The 23,299-nt window shown below is 47.4% G+C and overlaps 1 protein-coding gene across 2 annotated transcripts; it reads right to left on the bottom strand.

Annotated features, from left to right (window-relative positions):
- Window positions 1-137: 137 nt before the first annotated feature.
- On the bottom strand, window positions 138-22,824 carry atr (ATR serine/threonine kinase). 2 transcript variants are annotated; one of them, XM_041904327.2, is made up of 46 exons: window positions 22,635-22,824; window positions 22,229-22,320; window positions 21,962-22,114; window positions 20,988-21,874; window positions 20,312-20,454; window positions 20,005-20,202; window positions 19,735-19,895; window positions 19,498-19,653; window positions 17,212-17,410; window positions 15,951-16,204; window positions 15,579-15,876; window positions 14,940-15,111; window positions 14,686-14,841; window positions 14,242-14,532; window positions 14,008-14,097; window positions 13,410-13,636; window positions 13,126-13,269; window positions 12,938-13,031; window positions 12,618-12,743; window positions 12,313-12,519; window positions 12,050-12,163; window positions 11,839-11,954; window positions 11,270-11,390; window positions 10,904-11,041; window positions 10,559-10,760; window positions 10,230-10,396; window positions 9,962-10,126; window positions 9,781-9,872; window positions 9,601-9,692; window positions 9,341-9,518; window positions 9,050-9,235; window positions 8,316-8,472; window positions 8,100-8,199; window positions 7,935-8,014; window positions 7,184-7,326; window positions 6,988-7,085; window positions 6,609-6,838; window positions 6,290-6,424; window positions 4,676-4,879; window positions 4,415-4,558; window positions 4,064-4,214; window positions 3,324-3,480; window positions 3,036-3,189; window positions 2,754-2,905; window positions 802-904; window positions 138-498 (listed from the first exon to the last, which is right to left on the bottom strand). In XM_041904327.2, the coding sequence occupies exons 1-46, from the start codon at window positions 22,685-22,687 to the stop codon at window positions 325-327; spliced, it is 7,854 nt and encodes a 2,617-aa protein (XP_041760261.1). In that variant the 5' UTR covers window positions 22,688-22,824; the 3' UTR covers window positions 138-324. The 2 variants fall into 2 exon arrangements, with proteins under 2 accessions (XP_041760261.1, XP_045063840.1); XM_045207905.1 differs by lacking the exons at window positions 138-498; window positions 802-904; window positions 2,754-2,905; ... (3 more) ...; window positions 4,415-4,558; window positions 4,676-4,879 and adding an exon at window positions 4,886-5,245.
- Window positions 22,825-23,299: the final 475 nt, after the last annotated feature.

Below are 23,299 nucleotides of genomic sequence, written 5' to 3'. Positions count from 1 at the left end.
CAAATTTCAAACTCCCTCTGTCATGTGTGAGTGAATGATTCATGTATGTTTCTGTTTGTGTTTCAAATATCATCAGACAGACTGGCCCCTCAGTAATCTGAACAGGGTGATGAGAATAGACCACACACACACCAGCATTTCAGAAAATAGGATTTATTTTATTATTATGGGAAAATATGCAACTGCCCCATGAAAAACATAACAATTGCTCCAGATTTACAAAACCATGAAAAAGGAAAACGATTTCATGGATAACAGAACAAGAAAAGTATTGTACTTTGCAAATAATTCAGTTTCTCAGAGAAGCAGTAGTGTGTGTGTGTATTAGAGGTAAGGTCCCCAGCCCAGGTACATCTGACACAGTAGTTTGTCGTCAGTAGCCTCCTGTATCAGGTAGTGGACGTGTCCCTCTATAGACAGAGGCAGACCCAACACCTTGTTACGACTCTTTATCACACCCTGCAGACGCTGATCAATCTCACACACATGGGTCTTGGCCTGGGAGGGAGAGAGGGGAGGATGTGTTAGTTCATCCTTTTACATTTATTTAGAGAGAGAGTGTTTGTTATATGAATATTTCTCTATAGTGAGAGAGAGAGAGAGATATATATATATATATAGAGAGAGAGAGCGAGAGAGAGAGAGACAGACAGAGAGAGAGAAGACAGAGAGAGAGATATATTATATATATATATATATATATATATATATATATATATATATATATATATATATGAGAGAGAGAGAGAGACAGAGAGACAGAGAGAGAGAGAGAGAGAGAGAGAGAGATTCTGTGTCTACCTTCTCGTTGACTATCTCTCCAGTCTCACTGGCCTGTGTCTTGGACGATCCTTTGGGTTTACTCCACTCTACCAGAGGGTCATGGAGGAACGTCTTCAGTACACTGAAACACAAACACACACACTGACTATACACACACACACCACTGTACACCACACCATTGGTCCTTTGAAGTCCCACTCACCTGGTGGGCTAGTTTGGCACGTTATACAGGTAAAAGTCAGTAAATTAGAATATTTTGAAAAACTTGATTTATTTCAGTAATTGCATTCAAAAGGTGTAACTTGTACATTATATTTATTCATTGCACACAGACTGATGCATTCAAATGTTTATTTCATTTAATTTTGATGATTTGAAGTGGCAACAAATGAAAATCCAAAATTCCGTGTGTCACAAAATTAGAATATTACTTAAGGCTAATACAAAAAGGGATTTTTTAGAAATGTTGGCCAACTGAAAAGTATGAAAATGAAAAATATGAGCATGTACAATACTCAATACTTGGTTGGAGCTCCTTTTGCCTCAATTACTGCATTAATGCGGCGTGGCATGGAGTCGATGAGTTTCTGGCACTGCTCAGGTGTTATGAGAGCCCAGGTTGCTCTGATAGTGGCCTTCAACTCTTCTGCGTTGTTGGGTCTGGCATTCTGCATCTTCCTTTTCACAATACCCCACAGATTTTCTATGGGGCTAAGGTCAGGGAGTTGGCTGGCCAATTTAGAACAGAAATACCATGGTCCGTAAACCAGGCACGGGTAGATTTTGCGCTGTGTGCAGGCGCCAAGTCCTGTTGGAACCTGAAATCTCCATCTCCATAGAGCAGGTCAGCAGCAGGAAGCATGAAGTGCTCTAAAACTTGCTGGTAGACGGCTGCGTTGACCCTGGATCTCAGGAAACAGAGTGGACCGACACCAGCAGATGACATGGCACCCCAAACCATCACTGATGGTGGAAACTTTACACTAGACTTCAGGCAACGTGGATCCTGTGCCTCTCCTGTCTTCCTCCAGACTCTGGGACCTCGATTTCCAAAGGAAATGCAAAATTTGCTTTCGTCAGAAAACATGACTTTAGACCACTCAGCAGCAGTCCAGCTCTTTTTTCCTTAGCCCAGGTGAGACGCTTTTCGCGCTGTTTCTTGGTCAACAATGGCTTGACACGAGGTATGCGGCAGTTGAAACCCATGTCTTTCAAGCGTCTCTTGGTGGTGGATCTTGAAGCCCTGACTCCAGCAGCTGTCCACTCCTTGTGAATCTCCCCCACATTTTTGAATGGGTTTTTTTTCACAATCTTGACTAGGGCGCGGTGATCCCTATCGCTTGTACACTTTTTTCTGACCACAGTTTTTCCTTCCCTTTGCCTCTCTATTAATGTGTTTGGACACAGAGCTCTGAGAACAGCCAGCCTCTTCTGCAATAACCTTTTGTGTCTTTCCCTCCTTGTGCAATGTGTCGATGGTCGCCTTTTGGACAGCTGTCAAATCTGAAGTCTTCCCCATGTTTGTGTAGGCTTCAGAACTGGACTGAGAGACCATTTAAAGCCCTTTGCAGGTGTTTTGAGTTAATCAGCTGATTAGTTTGTGGCACCAGGTGTCTTCAAAATGTAACCCTTACACAATATTCTAATTTTGTGACACACGGAATTTTGGATTTTCATTTGTTGCCACTTCAAATCATCAAAATTAAATGAAATAAACATTTGAATGCATCAGTCTGTGTGCAATGAATAAATATAATGTACAAGTTACACCTTTTGAATGCAATTACTGAAATAAATCAAGTTTTTCAAAATATTCTAATTTACTGACTTTTACCTGTATTGTCTTGATCTGAGTAGCCTCTGGCGAGAGGGATAACTTCAGTTCAATCCCTGTGTTTATATGTGTGTGTGTTTATATATGTGTGTGTGTTTATATATGTGTGTGTGTTTATATGTGTGTGTGTGTGTACCTCATGAGTGGTTCTCTCTGGTCCCTCATCAGGCGTAGAGTGACTTCACAGGCGGTTCTGAACAGCCCCTCTGTCCCCATGGGGCCCATAGCATGGACCATGTTCTGTGTCAGTCTGAACGGAACCACCTCCGGAACATCAAACGTCTCACCCTGAGAGAGTGAGGGGGGAGAGGGAGGAAGAGAAAGAGAGGGAGGAGAGAGAAAGAGGGAGAGAAGGATTGTCAGGCATGTATTGAATTTGGCCTCAGAACTTGTTGAAGTGCAAGCAAGACACACACACCTTGTTGAAGAGGCAGTTGAAGTCGACATGAACACACTCCCCGGTGAATGAGTCAAACAGGATGTTCTCTCCATGGCGGTCTCCAAGACCCAGGATGTAGCCCACCATGGACATCACCGCTGTGGAGCGACAGTACGCTGACCTGCTGCTGTACCTACACACACACACACACACGACACACACACACACACACACACACACACACGGTTAATCACCAGTAATTTATAGTGTATGTGTGTGTTGTAAAAGTGTGTGTGTGTACTGATATTTGTCTGTAGCGGGTTGTACCATGTGGTGGGGTCAGGGAAGGTTCGGAGGAACCATTCATAGAAGACAGGGGGGTGTCTGGCACACAGGACGTCCTTATGGACTTTCAGCTTCTCCACAAACGATGCAGTCTTAGGAAGGATTAACTTCCTCAAATCTTTACCTGATATCAGGATACCTACAAACACACACACAAGTGAGTTTTATTGAGTATGTGGCGTGTGTATGTGGTATGTGTGTGTGTACCTCTCTCCTTGTAGAGTTTGGTCAGTATGGGGTGTGTGTGTGTGTGTGTGTTGTACCTCTCTCCTTGTAGAGTTTGATCAGTATGGGGTGTGTGTGTGTGTACCTCTCTCCTTGTAGAGTTTGGTCAGTATGGGGTGTGTGTGTGTGTGTGTTGTGTGACCTCTCTCCTTGTAGAGTTTGGTCAGTATGGGGTGTGTGTGTGTGTACCTCTCTCCTTGTAGAGTTTGGTCAGTATGGGGTGTGTGTGTGTGTGTGTGTACCTCTCTCCTTGTAGAGTTTGGTCAGTATGGGGTGTGTGTGTGTGTACCTCTCTCCTTGTAGAGTTTGGTCAGTATGGGGTGTGTGTGTACCTCTCTCCTTGTAGAGTTTGGTCAGTATGGGGTGTGTGTGTGTGTGTGTGTGTGTGTGTACCTCTCTCCTTGTAGAGTTTGGTCAGTATGGGGTGTGTGTGTGTGTGTGACCTCTCTCCTTGTAGAGTTTGGTCAATATGGGGTGTGTGTGTGTGTGTGTGTAACCTCTCTCCTTGTAGAGTTTGGTCAGTATGTGTCGGAGCCCTCCAGTGTTGTTGACCCACTCGATGATGCCACACTCCTCATTCAGAGGGATCACAGCATATGTACGGATATGGAGCTCCCTCCTCCTGGACTCTGCATCCTTACGCAGACACTATATACACACACACACACACACACACACACACACACACACACACACACACACACACACACACACACACACGCAATAGTCTGAAGTTTTCTGTTAGCTCCCAGAAGTAATGCCTTGGTTTTAGCTCAGTGGGCTACGGCTCCGGTAGTCTTATGTTGTGCAGATGTCAAGTTGGATAACGGACAGGTTAAAACACACACCTTGTTGATGAGGCAGTTGAACTCCATGAGGCGACAGTCTTTCCGGAGGTCATCTTTAGGTTTACACATCATAGTGTAGCTCCTCCCATCGCTTCCCTTCAGGCCGATCTTCTTAGGCTTCTGGAGGGAGGCCAGGATCTCCACCTACACACACACATCATCGTGAGACACACACACACACACACCATGTGACACGACACATACACACACACATACATGAAAGACAAACTACTCAACCCCCCCCGACACACACACACTCACAGTATCGTCAAAGCCGTCGAGGTAGGCCCAGTGTCCGGGGAATGCGTCGTGGTGCAGTGTGTTAGCAGGGCCAGTAGAGGGTAGTGTGGGGATGAGGACAGACTGCAGGGGGATCAGGATCTGGCTGAACGACGGCTCCTCCACCAGACGCTTCAACTGCTTGAAATGGACCCCCATACTGAGAGTACTGCTGTTACCATCCACCTGGAATACAGAGAGAGAGAGAAATGGACCCCATACTGAGACCACTGCTGTTACCATCCACCTGGAATACAGAGAGAGAGAAAAATGGACCCCATACTGAGACCACTGCTGTTACCATCCACCTGGAATACAGAGAGAGAGAGAAATGGACCCCATACTGAGACCACTGCTGTTACCATCCACCTGGAATACAGAGAGAGAGAGAGAAATGGACCCCATACTGAGACCACTGCTGTTACCATCCACCTGGAATACAGAGAGAGAGAAATGGACCCCATACTGAGACCACTGCTGTTACCATCCACCTGGAATACAGAGAGAGAGAGAAATGGACCCCATACTGAGACCACTGCTGTTACCATCCACCTGGAATACAGAGAGAGAGAGAAATGGACCCCATACTGATATGTTAGCAGTGTGGAATACAGAGAGAGAGAGAAATGGACCCCATACTGATATGTTAGCAGTGTGGAATACAGAGAGAGAGAGACATGGACCCCATACTGATATGTTAGCAGTGTGGAATACAGAGAGAGAGAGAAATGGACCCCATACTGATATGTTAGCAGTGTGAAATACAGAGAGAGAGAGACATGGACCCCATACTGATATGTTAGCAGTGTGGAATACAGAGAGAGAGAGAGAAATGGACCCCATACTGATATGTTAGCAGTGTGGAATACAGAGAGAGAGAGAGAAATGGACCCCATACTGATATGTTAGCAGTGTGAAATACAGAGAGAGAGAGAAATGGACCCCATACTGATATGTTAGCAGTGTGGAATACAGAGAGAGAGAGAAATGGACCCTATACTGATATGTTAGCAGTGTGGAATACAGAGAGAGAGAGAGAGAGAAATGGACCCCATACTGATATGTTAGCAGTGTGGAATACAGAGAGAGAGAGAAATGGACCCCATACTGATATGTTAGCAGTGTGAAATACAGAGAGAGAGAGAGAGAAATGGACCCCATACTGATATGTTAGCAGTGTGGAATACAGAGAGAGAGAGAAATGGACCCCATACTGATATGTTAGCAGTGTGGAATACAGAGAGAGAGAGACATGGACCCCATACTGATATGTTAGCAGTGTGGAATACAGAGAGAGAGAGAAATGGACCCCATACTGATATGTTAGCAGTGTGGAATACAGAGAGAGAGAGACATGGACCCCATACTGATATGTTAGCAGTGTGGAATACAGAGAGAGAGAGAAATGGACCCCATACTGATATGTTAGCAGTGTGGAATACAGAGAGAGAGAGAAATGGACCCCATACTGATATGTTAGCAGTGTGGAATACAGAGAGAGAGAGAGAAATGGACCCCATACTGATATGTTAGCAGTGTGGAATACAGAGAGAGAGAGAGAAATGGACCCCATACTGATATGTTAGCAGTGTGTACCGGCTTGTTGCAGAGCTCCAGTAGTTTGTCAGTCAGTCTGTTGGCGTCTCCTATGAACTTCCCCAGACTCTCCTTCAGACTGACAGCCTTCCTCAGGATCTCCTTACAGCGGTTCATACGGGTAGGGTAGGACGACTGGAACACACCACACAGATTTAGCAAGGTCTTTGAGCCTAATGCATGAACATCGCTTTCTCAAGTATCACTATAAACTCCATGCAAGGTTGGACAGTTGCTGCTCCGACACACAGCCACCCACCCCCATTTCCCGCCCCACACACACACACCCACTTCCACCACAAACACACCCCTCCCCTACCTTGGACACGGCAGTCATCAACCACATGGCCTGCTGAGGGTAGGCCAGCAGCACCTTGGCAGCGATGTCCATGAGGACGTTGAAGACGTCTTCGCTGCTGTGGCACACCCTGGAGATGAGCTGGGAGAAGGCTGTGAGGAACTGGTACGGAGCCAGGCTGGCGCAGTGGTCGCTGACCACCTGGTTGATCTTCCCCAGCTCCACACGCATCTGCCGATCCGCTCGACCCGCTATGGAGGAGAGGGGAGAGATGGACATGGCTTATTCAGTTCAACACGTATCAGTTTGTCTAAAGGCCCTTCTAGGAGAGATACACAGAGCAAGAAGAACACCAACACTGCTCACCTTCCTCCCACTCACTGACAAACACACTTCTTACCTTTCTCCAACTCGTAGACTTTGGCCCCGAAGTCAAGCCAGAGAGACAGCATCCGAGGCATGGCCTGATATATGTACTGGTTCCCAAACTGCAGAGCTCTGGACAACAACACAGGACACAGTTCAGAAGGGGGGCGACAACATCCACCAGTAGACATTTCAAAATGACGACAGCACAGGAGAGATGCTCGTCTTACTTTCCGAAGTAGGTGACGATGTATCGTATGAGGTTGCCCTGTTTCTCCAGCTTGTTGTCTGTCACCATGGGCATCACCTTGTCATAGTATTTAGCCAGGTAGAAGTTACCGTCCTCCCACTCTGGTAGCAGGGTGGTCACATCCTACAGGGGAGAGGTAGAGGAATGCAATGTTAGTGCTGGGTACGTTGGACAGTGTTAGGTACAATAGTGTAGTGTTGGGTAGTATTGTGCTGGGTAGTATCGTGCTGGGTAGTATAGCATTGGGTAGTATCGTGCTGGGTAGTATCGTTGCTGGGTAGTGTAGCGTTGGGTAGTATCGTGCTGGGTAGTATCGTGCTGGTAGTATCACGTTGGGTAGTATAGCATTGGGTAGTATCGTGCTGGGTAGTATCGTTGCTGGGTAGTGTAGCGTTGGGTAGTATCGTGCTGGGTAGTATCGTGTTGGGTAGTATAATGTTGGGTAGTATAGTGTTGGGTAGTATAATGTTGGGTAGTATCGTGCTGGGTAGTATCGCGTTGGGTAGTATCGTGTTGGGTAGTATAGTGTTGGGTAGTATAGCGTTGTGTAGTATCGTGTTGGGTAGTATAATGTTGGGTAGTATAGCGTTGGGTAGTATCGTGTTGGGTAGTATCGTGTTGGGTAGTATCGTGCTGGGTAGTATCGCGTTGGGTAGTATTGTGTTGGGTAGTATCGTGTTGGGTAGTATAATGTTGGGTAGTATAGCGTTGGGTAGTATATTGCTGGGTACCTTGTAGGCCTTCATGATGGCGTTGGACTCAAAGTTGGCCGTCTCCTCCATGAAGCGTCCCACCAGAAGCATGGCTTTACCTGAAACATCACACCATATCATTATGATCATGTCTGTAATAACATGTCACTATGTTATGTCATTATTAAGAACAGTAGGCTTTACCTTTGGTCTGTAGACTCCTCTGGTCAGAGAGAGGCTGGTCGTCTGGGAAACACTGAGTCACTCCCTTCTGGAGAACTATCAACGCCTGGTGGACATCTCCCTACAGAGACACAGAGAGAGAGAGAGATGCGTGTGAGAGTGTCTGTGTGAGTGTGAGCATATGTGTTTGTGTGTAAGAGAGAGTATGTTAGAGTGTTTATATATGTGTGTGTGTACCTTGGACCATAGCCACTTGGCCTTCTCTGTCAGTAGTTCGGCGGTGTGTGTGTTCTGTCCGTTCAGCAGAGCGTTGAAGGCTGTCTGGTGATGTCCTGCCTTCCTGGCCACCCGGGCACTCTGCAACCAGCACTCCCCAACCAGCCCCTCACACACACTGAGACACACACACACAAAATGAGTAATCTTGCCTGTGATGTGAATATTTGCATTAGCTCTCTGAGTTATTGCCTAGGCTTTAGCTTGGTGCTGTCGTTGAAATTACCACCAGGGACACCTGAAGTCAATATTAAATTAATCATTGTTTATTAACAACAAGCTGGAGAGGTCACAGTCAAACTTAGATGCATAAAGTACCGGTCTGAAGTGAGCTCTGCCGGGGCAGTCCCGTTAGTTATCTTATATACTGCTTACACAGACAAGATATATTTGCATGATTTAGCTTATTCATTATTCATAATTAATTCATCATTAACGTCTGGTTCATGCATGTGAACGAGCAATACCTCACAAGGCTTCTTCCCCCCAAGCTGAGACATTGAAACTGAGATATCCCTTTCCGTTCTCAAAACAATGTTCTGGGCGTATTGCCAAATTGCAGATACTGATCGTGAGGATTCCTCCCAGGCACAATCAATCAGTCACTTGCATGAACCCAGTCGAATTGGTTATTAGAAAAGCACAAACATAAAATGTTCCTTAACAGTGGGTTAAAACAGTCTAGTGGGACTCACCCTGTGCCGATGCTCAGCAGGGCACGACGCAGGGCCAGGATTGGCTCTTTGGCGCGGAAAGAATTCTGGGTCATCTCCAGCCGATCTGGCCAATGGGAGGGCAGCGTGGCTGTGTTAGGGGCATGGCTTTCTCTCTGTCTCTGGAGGTCAGTGAAGGCATGCTCCAACTCACTCAGCATGTGGAGCCTACACAACACACACACAAAGACACACACACATTACAAACGTCAGTGTGCCTGTATGTGTGTATAAAGGTGGGTGTATCTGTGTGTGAAGAGGTTAGTGTGTGACCTGACGATGTATTCGTATCCTCGCTGGTAGGTCCCAGTCTCATAGCTAGCAGCAGCTAGAGGCACCACCTGCTCTGTCCTGACCAGCTTCAGTTTGTCGTAGAACGTCTCCGCGTCGCGCCGCTTAGCCGCTAGCAGCATCTGACCCAGCCTCACACCCCACGTACTGGACTTACGGTCTACACACCCAAACAACAGCCAAATGTTAGAGCAATGTCAACAACGTCAACGTGTGTGTGTGTGTGTGTGTGTGTTTCTCACCAGAGCCCAGGTAGTCCTCCAGTAGGTTCCACTTGCTGAGCTTCCAGGCAGCTTCCACCCTGTAGGTGTTCAGATCAGACTTCCACTGGGGCCTACGGATAACCAGGTTAAAATAACCTTCATTTACAATGGAAAGGACTCATTTAGCAGACTAGCATAGACGTGTGTGTGTTTTGTCACCTGTTGGCCAGTACTCCATTGACCTGTGTGATGACAGTAGAGAGCTGCCCCAGCCCCAGCATAGAACTCATCACCCCATGGTAGTGCCCTATCTAGAGAGAGAGAGAGTTTACTGCAGTCTGTATACACAACCACATATACTGATACACACTTCATCGACACGTATGTTTGTGTGGGTTACCTGGTCAGACTCCAGCTGTATGGCCCTGTCGTAGCAGGCCGTAGCGTCTCTTAGCAACCCGATGCTCTCGTGTTCTAGAATCTGTTCCCGTAGGGACGGCTCTTCCCGCCGGAGAGCGTTCGCACCCCTCACACCGTCCGGTTCGTGCATGGCCGCGTACAGCGTCTGCATACACACACACAATATGTGTTAGGATTTTCTTTTAAGTGTGTGTGTGTCTCACCGGTAGATGTGGTGTGGTGTGTGTGTGTGTGTGTGTGTGAGTTACCTGTAGGAAGCTCAGATGATCCTGTATGTTCTCTTTGTTCTCCAGTATGTAAGCTTCAAAGTGCATCAGGGCTCTGGTGTAGGCTTTAGACCGTAGAGAGGCCTTGGCTAACACGTCCTGAGGGATCCCTTTTAGAAACGCTACCACTCGCTGGTAGTCACCGCTTTCTGTACATACACACACATACACACACACACACACACACACACACACACACACACACACCAAAGAGAATCATAATGCAACGTCTGATTATGGAGAGCTGTCATTTTACAGTGCATTCTGAGGTTCAGCAATGAAGTGTGTGTGTGTGTGTGTGTGTTACTAACCGCTGTGTTTGATTCTAGCCGACAGTGTGTGTCGGCTCCACTGGGTGAGGTGAGCTAGCATACTGAACACCGTCTGGGTGCTCAGCTGTGATAGGCTGGACGTTGCTTCCTGGTTCTGAGTACTGAGCTGTGATAGGCTAGATGCGGCCTCCTGGACACGCCCACCACCCTCTGTGAGCACAGCCAGCATTTCCTCTGTTACCTGGAGACACAGATCAATCATTTAATGTCACAATAAATTACTTTTCAGTTGGAGTTAATGAAGTTAATTTGATCTAAATAAGCTTTTAGTAATGATATTATTCATAAAGAAAGAGGAGGTAGTTAGCTGTGTGTGTGTGTTACCTCTTGTTGTTCAACAGCAGTGCAGCCCATCAGCATGTAGAGCAGTATATGGGGCAGCAGGTAGATGGTGACTTTGTAGTCGTGTTTGATAATGAAACTGCAACAGGTGAACACCTTGCTGGCCAACTCATGTCTCACCTGAAACACACCCATACAACGTGTCAGAAAGTTATCTGCCAAACAATTTGAATTAGTTTATAAAGTAAAAACGGAATTACCACATATACATTTAAAAGGGTGTACCACAGGGTTTAATGTTGGGACCAGTGTTTTTTTTTTCAAGACTGACCTGGCTGGTGAGGTATCCAGCAAAGGTAGCTGACAGTGGTTAAAGTTCAGGGGTTAGCATTCAGGGTCAGAGGTTACCTTGCTGATGAGGTATCCGGCCCAGGTAGCTGACCAATCAGAGAACTTGGTTCCTCGGCTGCTGAGGTAGACAGGCTTCTTCACCTTGGACCAGTTCACCACCTTTTGACTGCTCTTATACCTACACACACAGGAGAGATGATGTGCTGAGAGAGAGAGAGAGAGAGAGAGAGAGAGAGAGAGAGAGAGAGAGAGCGAGAGACCGAGAGAGAGAGTGTGATGATAGAGAGAGAGAGAGTGTGTGTGATGGTAGAGAGAGAGAGTGAGCGAGAGAGAGAGAGAGAGAGAGAGTGTGATGGTAGAGAGAGTGTGTGATGGTAGAGAGAGAGAGTGATGGTAGAGAGAGAGAAAGAGAGAGAGTGATGGTTGAGAGAGAGTGTGTGATGGTACAGAGAGAGAGAGAGAGAGAATGTGTGATGGTAGAGAGAGAGAGAGAGAGAGAGAGAGTGTGTGATGGTAGAGAGAGAGAGAGAGAGAGAGAGAGAGAGAGAGATAGAGAGTGTGTGATGGTAGAGAGAGAGAGAGAGAGAGAGTGTGTGTGTGTGATGGTAGAGAGAGAGAGAGTGTACCTGCTGTTGAGGTGAGGCTCCAGTATCTCTTGGACTTGTTCAGGGAATCTCCTCCACAGCCGTCGACCAGGGGAGTCACTACGGCCCTCACGACACTCAAATATAGACAGCAGCTCCTGGAACACACACACACACGTCAGGAAGGATCTCCATGTTTTTGCCTCCAATGAGTGAATTGGTTGTTAACAATAAATAATTCTATCGTGTGTACCTGCATGGCATAGGCTGCAGAGTCCTGTGCTCTGACGTCGTCAGCATACGCCAAGAAAGTCCTGGTCAGCTCCGTCAGTAGCTCATAGGCAAAGTTACTCTCCTCCACCCCACTCTACACAAATATAAGAATATTTATTCAGATTCAACTAATTGGAATAAAAGCTGTTTCCGTTCAAACTGGAAGAGAACCCTTGAATAATGACTACTGTTCCTAAATATAGTCTGGGTTCATTTCACAGCGTTTCCACACTCGATCCTTACCACGAAGGTGTTGCTGCTGCCGTGTGTGTGTGTTTGAGAGAGGTCCAGTCGTCCAGGGTCCACAGCCCCCAGCTCCCCCAGACACTCCCCACAAAGCAGCCTGGCCGTTGGGGAAGAGTCCTGACAACCTCGCAGTAACACTGATACTAATGAGGAGATGACTGGCTCTACCGCCTCCGACGCGCACACCTGTCGCAGCAACCACTCCTAGAGAGCACACACACATCAGAACATAACACACACATCAGAACATAACACACACAGAAATGTGACCACCATGAATAATATGTGAAATAAACACACACCTGGTTGCTGTGCATCATGTCCCTGAGGCTGGTCAGAGCGTGTACTCTGACATCCAGGTTCTCATGTTGGACAGCCCTCATGGAGAGCTGCAGGGCTGCAGCCAGGTCACAGGTCCTAGACGTCAACTAGGGAGAAGATAACCTTCATCATCCTCATCATCATCACAAGTGAGTGTATTGGTGCTTTTCCCCTGTGGAGTAAAACACCAGTGTTTGGGGTGAAAGTCTCAGTCCTACGGCCAGGGTAATAACCCATATGTGTGTACTTATCTTTTGTAGGACTGTGTGTGTGTGTGTGTGTGTGTGTGTGTGTGTCCTACCTTCTTGTAGTCCTGCAGGACAGTGTGTATGTCTTTGAGTTCAGGGTGGTTTGGCAGGAAGTAGATCTCATGGAGATAGTCCTGCACCTCTTCCCTGTAGGACACAAACACAGACAGAGATTGTTACCTGTATATGTGTGTGTGGTGTGTGTGTGTGTGGTGTGTGTGTGTGTTGTGTTGTGTGTTACCTGTTGTCCAGTATGAGGTAGTGTATTATAGCAGCAGTCTCTCTGGGCTGGAGCGGTATCAGGGGAAGAAGCGCCACGATCACATGACTGAGCAACGGCCCCAGGTGGGCGGGCTCTACCGTACGCACAAAACACTCCCACGTCCTGTCCACACAGGAAACAATAAGTTCTAACCAGGAAGAAGGAAGCAAGCAAACTGAATTTGTGTGTGGCTGTGTGTGCGTTATTAGTGTGTGTGTGTGTGTGTGTGTGTGTGTAAGCGTGTTAGCACTGTGTGTACTGACTGGCAGCAGAGCAGAGGGAAGTCTTGTCTGTATCGTAGTCCAGTCCGTAGTGTGGTCATCATCTTGACTCGGACTGAGCTGGTGTGTCTGGAGCCCATCAGCTTCATCAGGGCCATCAGGCTGGTCAGGGCCATCTTCTTACCATCCTTCTCCCCAGCACTGGAGCTCAGCAGCTGCATGTTGAAGAAGGCCAGGATGCCCAGCAGCTTGGGCTGGAGATAGTCAGCCTGGGGGAGAGAGGAGAGGGGGCGGGGGGGAGAAGAGAGAGAGGCGGGCAGAGAGAGAGAGAGGGGGGCAGAGAGAGAGAGAGGGGGGCAGAGAGAGAGAGAGAGGGGGCAGAGAGAGAGGCAGAGAGAGAGAGAGAGGCAGAGAGAGAGAGAGAGAGAGGCAGAGAGAGAGAGAGAGGCAGAGAGAGAGAGAGAGGCAGAGAGAGAGAGGCAGAGAGAGAGAGAGGCAGAGAGAGAGAGGGGGAGATTTAAAGTAAAGAAGAAGATGTTTTCCACTCAGTGACACTGAAGCCTCACAATTGCTAAAGTACTGATGCATCTCCTAGAAACTAATAAGAAAACCAATGATGTTATCAGTGTGATGTCATTACCATGCGTTCCGGGGTGGTGATGTCACGGGGTCCCTGGTACGGGTCGTCATTGGAGGCAAATGAGGCCAGGATGGCCAGACCATTAAACACCTGCACACACACACACACACACACACTCAAACCATTAAACATCTACACAGACAATGCAATAAGCCACAAAAGCCCATGATGACATGAAGTGAATATATTCCAGTTAAAGGCTGTTAGACACAAAGTGATGCCCAGTGTGTGTACTTGTTGGTAGTGTTCTCCCAGGCGTAGCAGCAGCTCGTTGTGAAGGCCCTGGAAGTCCTGCCTCAGTAGAGACCCCAGTTCTATCTCAGTCTCACTCTGGAGGTAGTGGAAGGCTCTCTCCAGCTCCTCCTTAGTACAGGAACACACCAGGTGGCTGAAGATGTACTTAAAGTTGTTGATTAGGATCTCTCGCCGGTTCGCTTTCATCTCATTGGCCAGCGTCCTGATGAGGGCGGAGCCTGTGGTGCTGGCCTTCGCGGCCAGGTAGGGGAGGAGCACCTGGAGAGTCCTCTGCAAACACACACCACAAACATACTGTATACACACATTTCAATTGGTCCAAACTAAATCCTTCCTGATTTCAATATCAAGTTCTAGATTATAATAAACAAACTGAAATCCGTGTGTGTTTGAATGTGAATGTGTGTGTGTGTGTGTACATACCGTGAGGAAGCGGTGCAGGTCAGGGAAGTCAAAGGCATGGGCGACCTGAGACAGGATATCCAGAGCTACTTCTCTCTGATTGGCTAGCTGGCTACCTTGCTCTGGCGTGCTCCGCAGGGCGCTGACGTGACGCGAGTGGAGAGACTCTACCAGGAACTAAACACACCAACACTGGTTAGATACAACCAGACAGTTGTGATGATATAAAATGGTGTGTGTGTGTTAGTGTATGTGTGTTAGTGTCTGTGTGTTACCTGGCAGACAGGGTTCTTGTACTGGCTGAACAGTGTCTGTAGTTTGAGTCCTCTAGCTGTGGCCAGGGCAGTGATCTGTGTGTAGGCTGACACAGAGACAGGAGAGGACTTGGACAGGAGACAGTGGAGTAGCCTCAGGAGACAGAACGACACCAAGCTACCCTTAGCAGCCCTAGGAGGGAGAGAGAGAGAGAGAGAGAGAGAGAGAGAGAGAGAGAGAGAGAGAGAGAGAGAGAGAGAGAGAGAGAGAGAGCGAGAGAGAGATTGGGGAGAGCGAGAGAGAGCGAGAGAGAGCGAGAGAGAAAGAGAGATATGAGGGAGAGAGAGAGAGATGAGAGATGAGGGAGAGAGGTGAGGGAGAGAGAGAGAGAGAGAGAGGTGAGGGAGAGAGAGAGAGAGGGAGATGAGAGAGAGAGAGAGAGAGGTGAGGGAGAGAGAGAGATGATAGAGAGAGAGAGAGTGAGAGAGAGAGAGAGAGGGAGATGAGAGAGAGAGAGAGAGAGAGAGAGAGAGAGAGAGGATAGGGATAGGGATGGGAGAGAGAAAGCTTGTTAGAACTGCCACCAAGTTCTAATTCTAATTCATCTCTATCACACGTTTTTCCACCATGACATGAAAGTGTTTTCTGATATGTGCTACCTGCCAATCTCTCCAGTGGTCAGTATGAGTGTGCTGCGTAGCTCGTCGTCTCTGTTGAGTTTAGCGTTACTGAACGCCTCCTTCACACCAGACACCAGCAGCTCCCTGATTGGACCCTGGTCGGGTTCGGAGGTGGTCTCCGCCAGCAGGAAGCGAACTGACTGGCTGAAGAGTGTTCTGACTGACGGGTCTGAGTCTTCTATTAGACCAATCAGATCTCTCAGAATGGCCAGAGAGTCACTGTCTCTGCCTCCAAGGCTGACATGCTGGCAGAGGTGCGGCAGAGCTTCTAGGAACGCTAAGACACACACACATAAGATCTCACACACTCATCTCGTCAACATTAAAACAAGAAGACCAACACACACAAACCTCTTTTGGCAGCACTGCTGCTGCTTGGTCGTAGCAGAGGTAGGAGGGGCTGGATGACGGATGCTCCAATGGGAGTGGCCTTCACAGCATGCTCAGCTGCCAGGCCGAGGCGGGAGCAAAGGATCATGGGTAGTGGGAGGAGTTCCTTGTGATTGACAGTTAATTTGGAGCTCCCCGATAGGATGCAGGTCAGCTGACCAGAAATACCAGCTAGCTCCGCCCTCACCTGCTCTGAGCTGTCCTCCAGGACACTCCTACACACACACACACACACACTGTTAGCATACCCCTAACACAGTGATGGAAACGCTGAAAGTATGTCAGCGTGCAAGGTTGTGGTGTGTGTACTTACATTACTTATTTTTTGTATATATTTTTTTATTTAACCTTTATTTAACTAGGCAAGTCAGTTAAGAACAAATTCTTATTTACAATGACGGCCTACCAAAAGGCCTCCTGCGGGGACGGGGGCTGGGATTACAAATAAAAAATAAAATACAAATATAGGACAAAACACATCACGACAAGAGACACCACAACACTACATAAATAGAGACCTAAGACAACAACATAGCATGGCAGCAACACAACATGGCAGCAACACAACATTAAGGTACTTACATTAAGGCGGTGTGTGTTAGGTTGTGGTGTGTGTACTTACATTAAGGTGGTGTGCGTTAGGTTGTGGTGTGTGTACTTACATTAAGGTGGTGTGCGTTAGGTTGTGGTGTGTGTACTTACATTAAGGTGGTGTGCGTTAGGTTGTGGTGTGTGTACTTACATTAAGGTGGTGTGCGTTAGGTTGTGGTGTGTGTACTTACATTAAGGTGGTGTGCGTTAGGTTGTGGTGTGTGTACTTACATTAAGGTGGTGTGCGTTAGGTTGTGGTGTGTGTACTTACATTAAGGTGGTGTGTGTTAGGTTGTGGTGTGTGTACTTACATTAAGGTGGTGTGCGTTAGGTTGTGGTGTGTGTACTTACATTAAGGTGGTGTGCGTTAGGTTGTGGTGTGTGTACTTACATTAAGGTGGTGTGCGTTAGGTTGTGGTGTGTGTACTTACATTAAGGTGGTGTGCGTTAGGTTGTGGTGTGTGTACTTACATTAAGGTGGTGTGCGTTAGGTTGTGGTGTGTGTACTTACATTAAGGTGGTGTGCGTTAGGTTGTGGTGTGTGTACTTACATTAAGGTGGTGTGCGTTAGGTTGTGGTGTGTGTACTTACATTAAGGTGGTGTATGTTAGGTTGTGGTGTGTGTACTTACATTAAGGTGGTGTGCGTTAGGTTGTGGTGTGTGTCCCCCAGGTGGTGCAGTAGTAGAGGAAAGCTTCTGACAACGCTGGCCCTGACCACCTCATGTTGACTCTCCAGGGCCTGGGAACACACACACACACGCCACGACACACACACATCCCCACGCAGCAGAGACAGCAGCAACACACACTCTGCCTGGACCTGGGGGGCTGCAGAGACAGAGATGTTACACACACACACAGTCTTGTACAGCTAACCTTGTGGGGGGACACAATTCAGTCCCATTTAAAATTATATTTTCCCTAACTCTAACCCTAACCCGTACACTTACCCTAACCTTAACCCAAAAACATTAACCCTAACCCTAGCTCCTAACACTAACCCTCAAACTAACCCTAGCTCCTAACCCTTAACGTAATTCTAACACTAAATCTAACCTTAACCCTAAACCCCCTAGATACAGTGAGGGAAAAAAGTATTTGATCCCCTGCTAATTTTTGTACGTTTGCCCACTGACAAAGAAATTATCAGTCTATAATTTTAATGGTAGGTTTATTTGAACAGTGAGAGACAGAATACCAACAAAAAAATCCAGAAAAACGTTATAAATTGATTTGCATTTTAATGAGGGAAATAAGTATTTGACCCCCTCTCAATCAGAAAGATTTCTGGCTCCCAGGTGTCTTTTATACAGGTAACGAGCTGAGATTAGGAGCACACTCTTAAAGGGAGTGCTCCTAATCTCAGCTTGTTACCTGTATAAAAGACACCTGTCCACAGAAGCAATCAATCAATCAGATTCCAAACTCTCCACCATGGCCAAGACCAAAGAGCTCTCCAAGGATGTCAGGGACAAGATTGTAGACCTACACAAGGCTGGAATGGGCTACAAGACCATCGCCAAGCAGCTTGGTGAGAAGGTGACAACAGTTGGTGCGATTATTCGCAAATGGAAGAAACACAAAAGAACTGTCAATCTCCCTCGGCCTGGGGCTCCATGCAAGATCTCACCTCGTGGAGCTGCAATGATCATGAGAACAGTGAGGAATCAGCCCAGAACTACACAGGAGGATCTTGTCAATGATCTCAAGGCAGCTGGGACCATAGTCACCAAGAAAACAATTGGTAACACACTACGCCATGAAGGACTGAAATCCTGCAGCGCCCGCAAGGTCCCCCTGCTCAAGAAAGCACATATTTTTTATTTATTTTATTTATTTCACCTTTATTTAACCAGGTAAGCCAGTTGAGAACAAGTTCTCATTTACAACTGCGACCTGGCCAAGATAAAGCATAGCAGGCCCGTCTGAAGTTTCCCAATGAACATCTGAATGATTCAGAGGAGAACTAGGTGAAAGTGTTGTGGTCAGAAGAGACCAAAATCGAGCTCTTTGGCATCAACTCAACTCGCCGTGTTTGGAGGAGAAGGAATGCTGCCTATGACCCCAAGAACACCATCCCCACCGTCAAACATGGAGGTGGAAACATTATGCTTTGGGGGTGTTTTTCTGCTAAGGGGACAGGACAACTTCACTGCATCAAAGGGACGATGGACGGGGCTGTCAAATCTTGGGTGAGAACCTCCTTCCCTCAGCCAGGGCATTGAAAATGGGTCGTGGATGGGTATTCCAGCATGACAATGACCCAAAACACACGGCCAAGGCAACAAAGGAGTGGCTCAAGAAGAAGCACATTAAGGTCCTGGAGTGGCCTAGCCAGTCTCCAGACCTTAATCCCATAGAAAATCTGTGGAGGGAGCTGAAGGTTCGAGTTACCAAACGTCAGCCTCAAAACCTTAATTACTTGGAGAAGATCTGCAAAGAGGAGTGGGACAAAATCCCTCCTGAGATTGGTGCAAACCTGGTGGCCAACTACAAGAAACGTCTGACCTCTGTGATTGCCAACAAGGGTTTTGCCACCAAGTACTAAGTCATGTTTTGCAGAGGGGTCAAATACTTATTTCCCTCATTAAAATGCAAATCAATTTATAACATTTTTGACATGCATTTTTCTGGATTTTTTTGTTGTTATTCTGTGTCACACTGTTCAAATAAACCTACCATTAAAATTATAGACTGATCATGTCTTTGTCAGTGGGCAAACGTACAAAATCAGCAGGGGATCAAATACTTTTTTCCCTCACTGTATAGCATTTGACCTTGTGGGGACCAACTAAATGTCCCCAGTTGGTCAAATGTTTGTTCATTTACTATTCTTGTAGGGACTTCTGGTCCCCACAAGAATAGTTAAACACGTCCACACACACACAAACACAAACAAACCCAGTGTAACTCACAGTAGCAGGGAGACAGTCTCTTAGCCAGGCCGGGGAGGCTGGGGGGGAATCCTGCATTCTGATAGGCTGGGACAGACGACAGCTCACACACCCATGGCACGGACAGCAACGCACACACATTACTCTGGAGACCACTGTCCTCAGCCGGGCTACTCACTACACACAGAAGTGAGAACGACATTTTACATTACAACAATTTATGTGTGTGTGTGTGTGTGCATGTGTGTGTGTTCTTACTGGTCAGGTAGATGATGGAGTCCATTATTCTGACAGCCAGCTGGATGGCAGACGGTATATGGGCGTGGTCAGCTGTAGACTTAGCCCCGCCCAGTAGTGATTGACAGGTTTCCAAAACCCTGCCCAGAGTGGAGGCAGACAGCCACAGGATAGAGGAGGAGCTGGAGGAGAGAGAGATGGAAAGATCTGTGAGAGATATGGTGGGGTGTGTGATACCTTGTGTGTGTGTGTGTGTGTGTGTGTGTGTGTGTGTGTGTGTGTGTGTGATACCTGGTGTGTGTGTAGCAGAGGCCAGCCAGGTGCAGGATGAGAGCCAGTCCCTCCAGAGCTCTCAGGGTCATCTGAGGGTCAGCATCAGGCTCAGGGGTCTTCAGGTCATGGTCACAGTTCACCAGAGAGGCCAAAAGGTCGTCCAGCCTAGCGCTCACTGCCGCCCACACCTCACTACGCACACGCATGTCCACCTCCCTACACACACACACACATATATAAATACATAGAGATTGAGATGGTAAAACGTTGATATGGACTGTAGGATTTAGAGTGATCTAGAGAGTAGAGATCAGATGTGACTCACATCGAGGGAGTTTTGGGGGTCTTGCTGTCCAGGGGGGTGATGGGTAGACAGGGTCGCTTAGCAGCCGTCTCTCCATCCTCCCTCTCTTGCATCACCATGGCAACCTCAGCCTTCAGGGCAGTGTAAAGAAACCCCTGCACACACTGACACACACACAAAAAAACACACACACACACACAAAGGACTGTAAGTTCACTTTACACAAATATATAAACAAAATGAAATTGGTTGATAAATGAAGGCCCATGTGTGTGTCATACAGGAAGAAAGAGGACTCTAGATGGATAGAACCCGTTTCAGCATGGACATTGCCATTGAGGGGTTCCACCATTTTGAAATAGTCAACTGGGTGGGGATTACAATGGGTTGGGAGTGATCAGCCACCGATCAGAGCATTGTCTTCTTCAAATTGGGTTGCCTATGGTTTATCAAATATCGCCGCGGTCTAGTGGCCAGAATAAATGAATGACACAAGATTTGGTTCAGGACTCCAGCACTGCAGGTAGTGGTAAATCATCAATATTAGCTTTACGCTTTTTTTAACCACAAAAGAAGAAGAAAATGGACTACTTTAAAATAGAGATTGCCTCAATTGCACTGCCCATGCTGTCAAATACTTCATAATGGCACAGATACAAAGATGAGTCCTCTTTCTATCTCTATGGTGTGTGCCTACCTCAGACTGTTTCTCCATCCCAATGGAGTGTGTGAGGGTTCTGCAGACATCAGTGACTCTCTGTCTCCGTAGCGACGGGGCGCTCTCGTATCCCGGGGGAACGGACAACAGGAAGTTAAAGACAAAGCTCAGTGATTGGCTGACCTCTGATTCCAGAACTAAGTCCGCCCCTGCCATGACACAAACACGCTCCAACAGCTGGGCCAGGTGGGTACGCTCAAAACGTGTGTGTGTGTGAGCAGGAGCGTGCGCAGATCCAAACACACACTGCGTCAGCTTAAGCAGCTCTCCCCCATATGTCTCTGGCTCAGGTGTGTGTGTGTCCAGCAGCACCAGGTACGCCGTAAAAAACTCCTGACTCCGCCTCTCCGGGAACCCACCAATCTCCACCAACCGCCTCAGCATCACCATAGCAACCTTCCTCAACCGAGCACTCCCATAGGCCAAGACCAAACAGCCTGCCTCCCAAGCCACCCCCATCTCCCTGCGGCTGGCCAATCCCCTTAGGGCGTCGGTCAGAACGTTCAGTGTCACTGCAACCAGGGTTTCCATGGCGGCAGGCGAGGGGAGGAGGAGGGGTGAGTGGGTGAGGTAAGGGGTGAGAGAGACAGAGAAAGACTGCAGGGTTACCGGCCACAAGGTGTGTGTGTTTGCAGAGTGTATATGTGTTCCCGGGGTATGTGAGTGAGTGTGTGTGTAGAGCAGATTGCTGAGGTCCTGGGCCAATCGAAGCATCTCTTTGGCGATGACGTTGAAGGTGATTGGTGCTCGCGGTCTGAGTGCGTGCAGTAGGGAGCAGAGCACGGCCGAGACACGCCCATGGATGACGTCACAGTTTGGAGATGCGGCGACTCGCAGCAACCTGCCGACAACCCACCTACTGAACTCTGGCGAGAGAGACAGAGAGGGAGAATAAGGGAGAGGGAGTAAGGAGGAGAGGACAGCGTAAACCACCAGTGTCTGTGTGTCCTTACCAGTGCTGCTCTGCTGTGTGTCTGTGAAGTGGGCCAACTGACAGGCAGGGTTGACAAACATCAGAGAGGAAGACTTTATAATGTGCTGAACAAAGTCCAACAGCATCACACATGCTGGCTCTGAACTGGACCTCTTAGATAGCTCCAACGCAACTGAAACACACACACACACACACACACACACACACACACACACACACACACACACACGTCAATACACTGGGTGAGAGAGAGAGACAGAGATAGAGATAGAGATGGTGATCTCACCGACATCTACATCTGTCAGTATTCGGTCAATGAACTGACAGAGAATCTGACGAGGCTTCTGAACCACCTGGTTGTATTCCTCTGCGGTGGCACTGGAAGTGTAGAAAATTGTCAAACGTTCACAGTGTCTGATATGCATGACTGATTATACTGCATTGACAACAAGTTGTTACAGCAATGTGGCTAGCTAGCTACAGTAACTAGCTAAGTGTACTATTAACAAGCTACCTAGCTAGTTAGTATTATTGACGTTTGTCAAGTCATACTGCTAAACTATTTTATTAAACAACAATGTGAGGAGCAGCTAGCAAAGTGTACTAAGTTAGCCAGCATTAGCTAGCATGTTAGCTACCTAGCAAAACAATAACAATGTCCAGTGTACAGACAGCGCTGTCTCGAGACTCACCTCGCTAGCTCCTGCAGTGCAGGTATCATAGCAGACATTTCCAAGCCTTCCATCTTTAGACCAGGGAAAGTGAACAGTCCACAAAACTCTCTATTTAAAAACAGCTGGCTAAATTGTACACTGTTATGAGAGAAACGACAACATTTCACCCCTCATGTCTTCCTCAAAGTAGCCATTTGAAAACTTTCGCTCCAAAGTGACGTTTGGCTATGGCAACTGTAGAGGTTCATTCTTGATTCGGACCAGTTACAAACGCAAACTGTGCTCACTTGAGGAAACAGCAGCAGAGAGGATGTAAAACCCACAGATTTACAGAACTCACATATCAGTAATTTAATAGGATCTCTGTGGGAAAACCCCTAAAATATTTGCATGTTACTGTTATTCCATGTTACTGTTAATGAGGATCACATTGGCCTTTTTCTACTGTGCAATATAACTGTATGTCTGTCTACTTCTGCAGGTGGTTCTGAGATTGACAATCTGGACTACTAGCCTGTGGTTTGGTTCTGGTTCCTGATTAGGCTGGTCCAGAGCCATATACTGTAGATGGATGTCTATGACTCTGGGTGGGCTGGTCTTCTTCGCTGCTGTGCTCATGAAAGGAGACTGGTTCATGCCTTCTCCAAGAAAATGTGTGGACTCCACCGCACCAAAGAACCATA

This window comes from Coregonus clupeaformis, chromosome 26 (assembly GCF_020615455.1).
Source record: "Coregonus clupeaformis isolate EN_2021a chromosome 26, ASM2061545v1, whole genome shotgun sequence".
Taxonomy (NCBI): domain Eukaryota; kingdom Metazoa; phylum Chordata; class Actinopteri; order Salmoniformes; family Salmonidae; genus Coregonus; species Coregonus clupeaformis.
The sequence above is the reverse complement of the archived record's forward strand: the minus strand, read 5'-3'. Positions and strand labels throughout refer to the sequence as shown.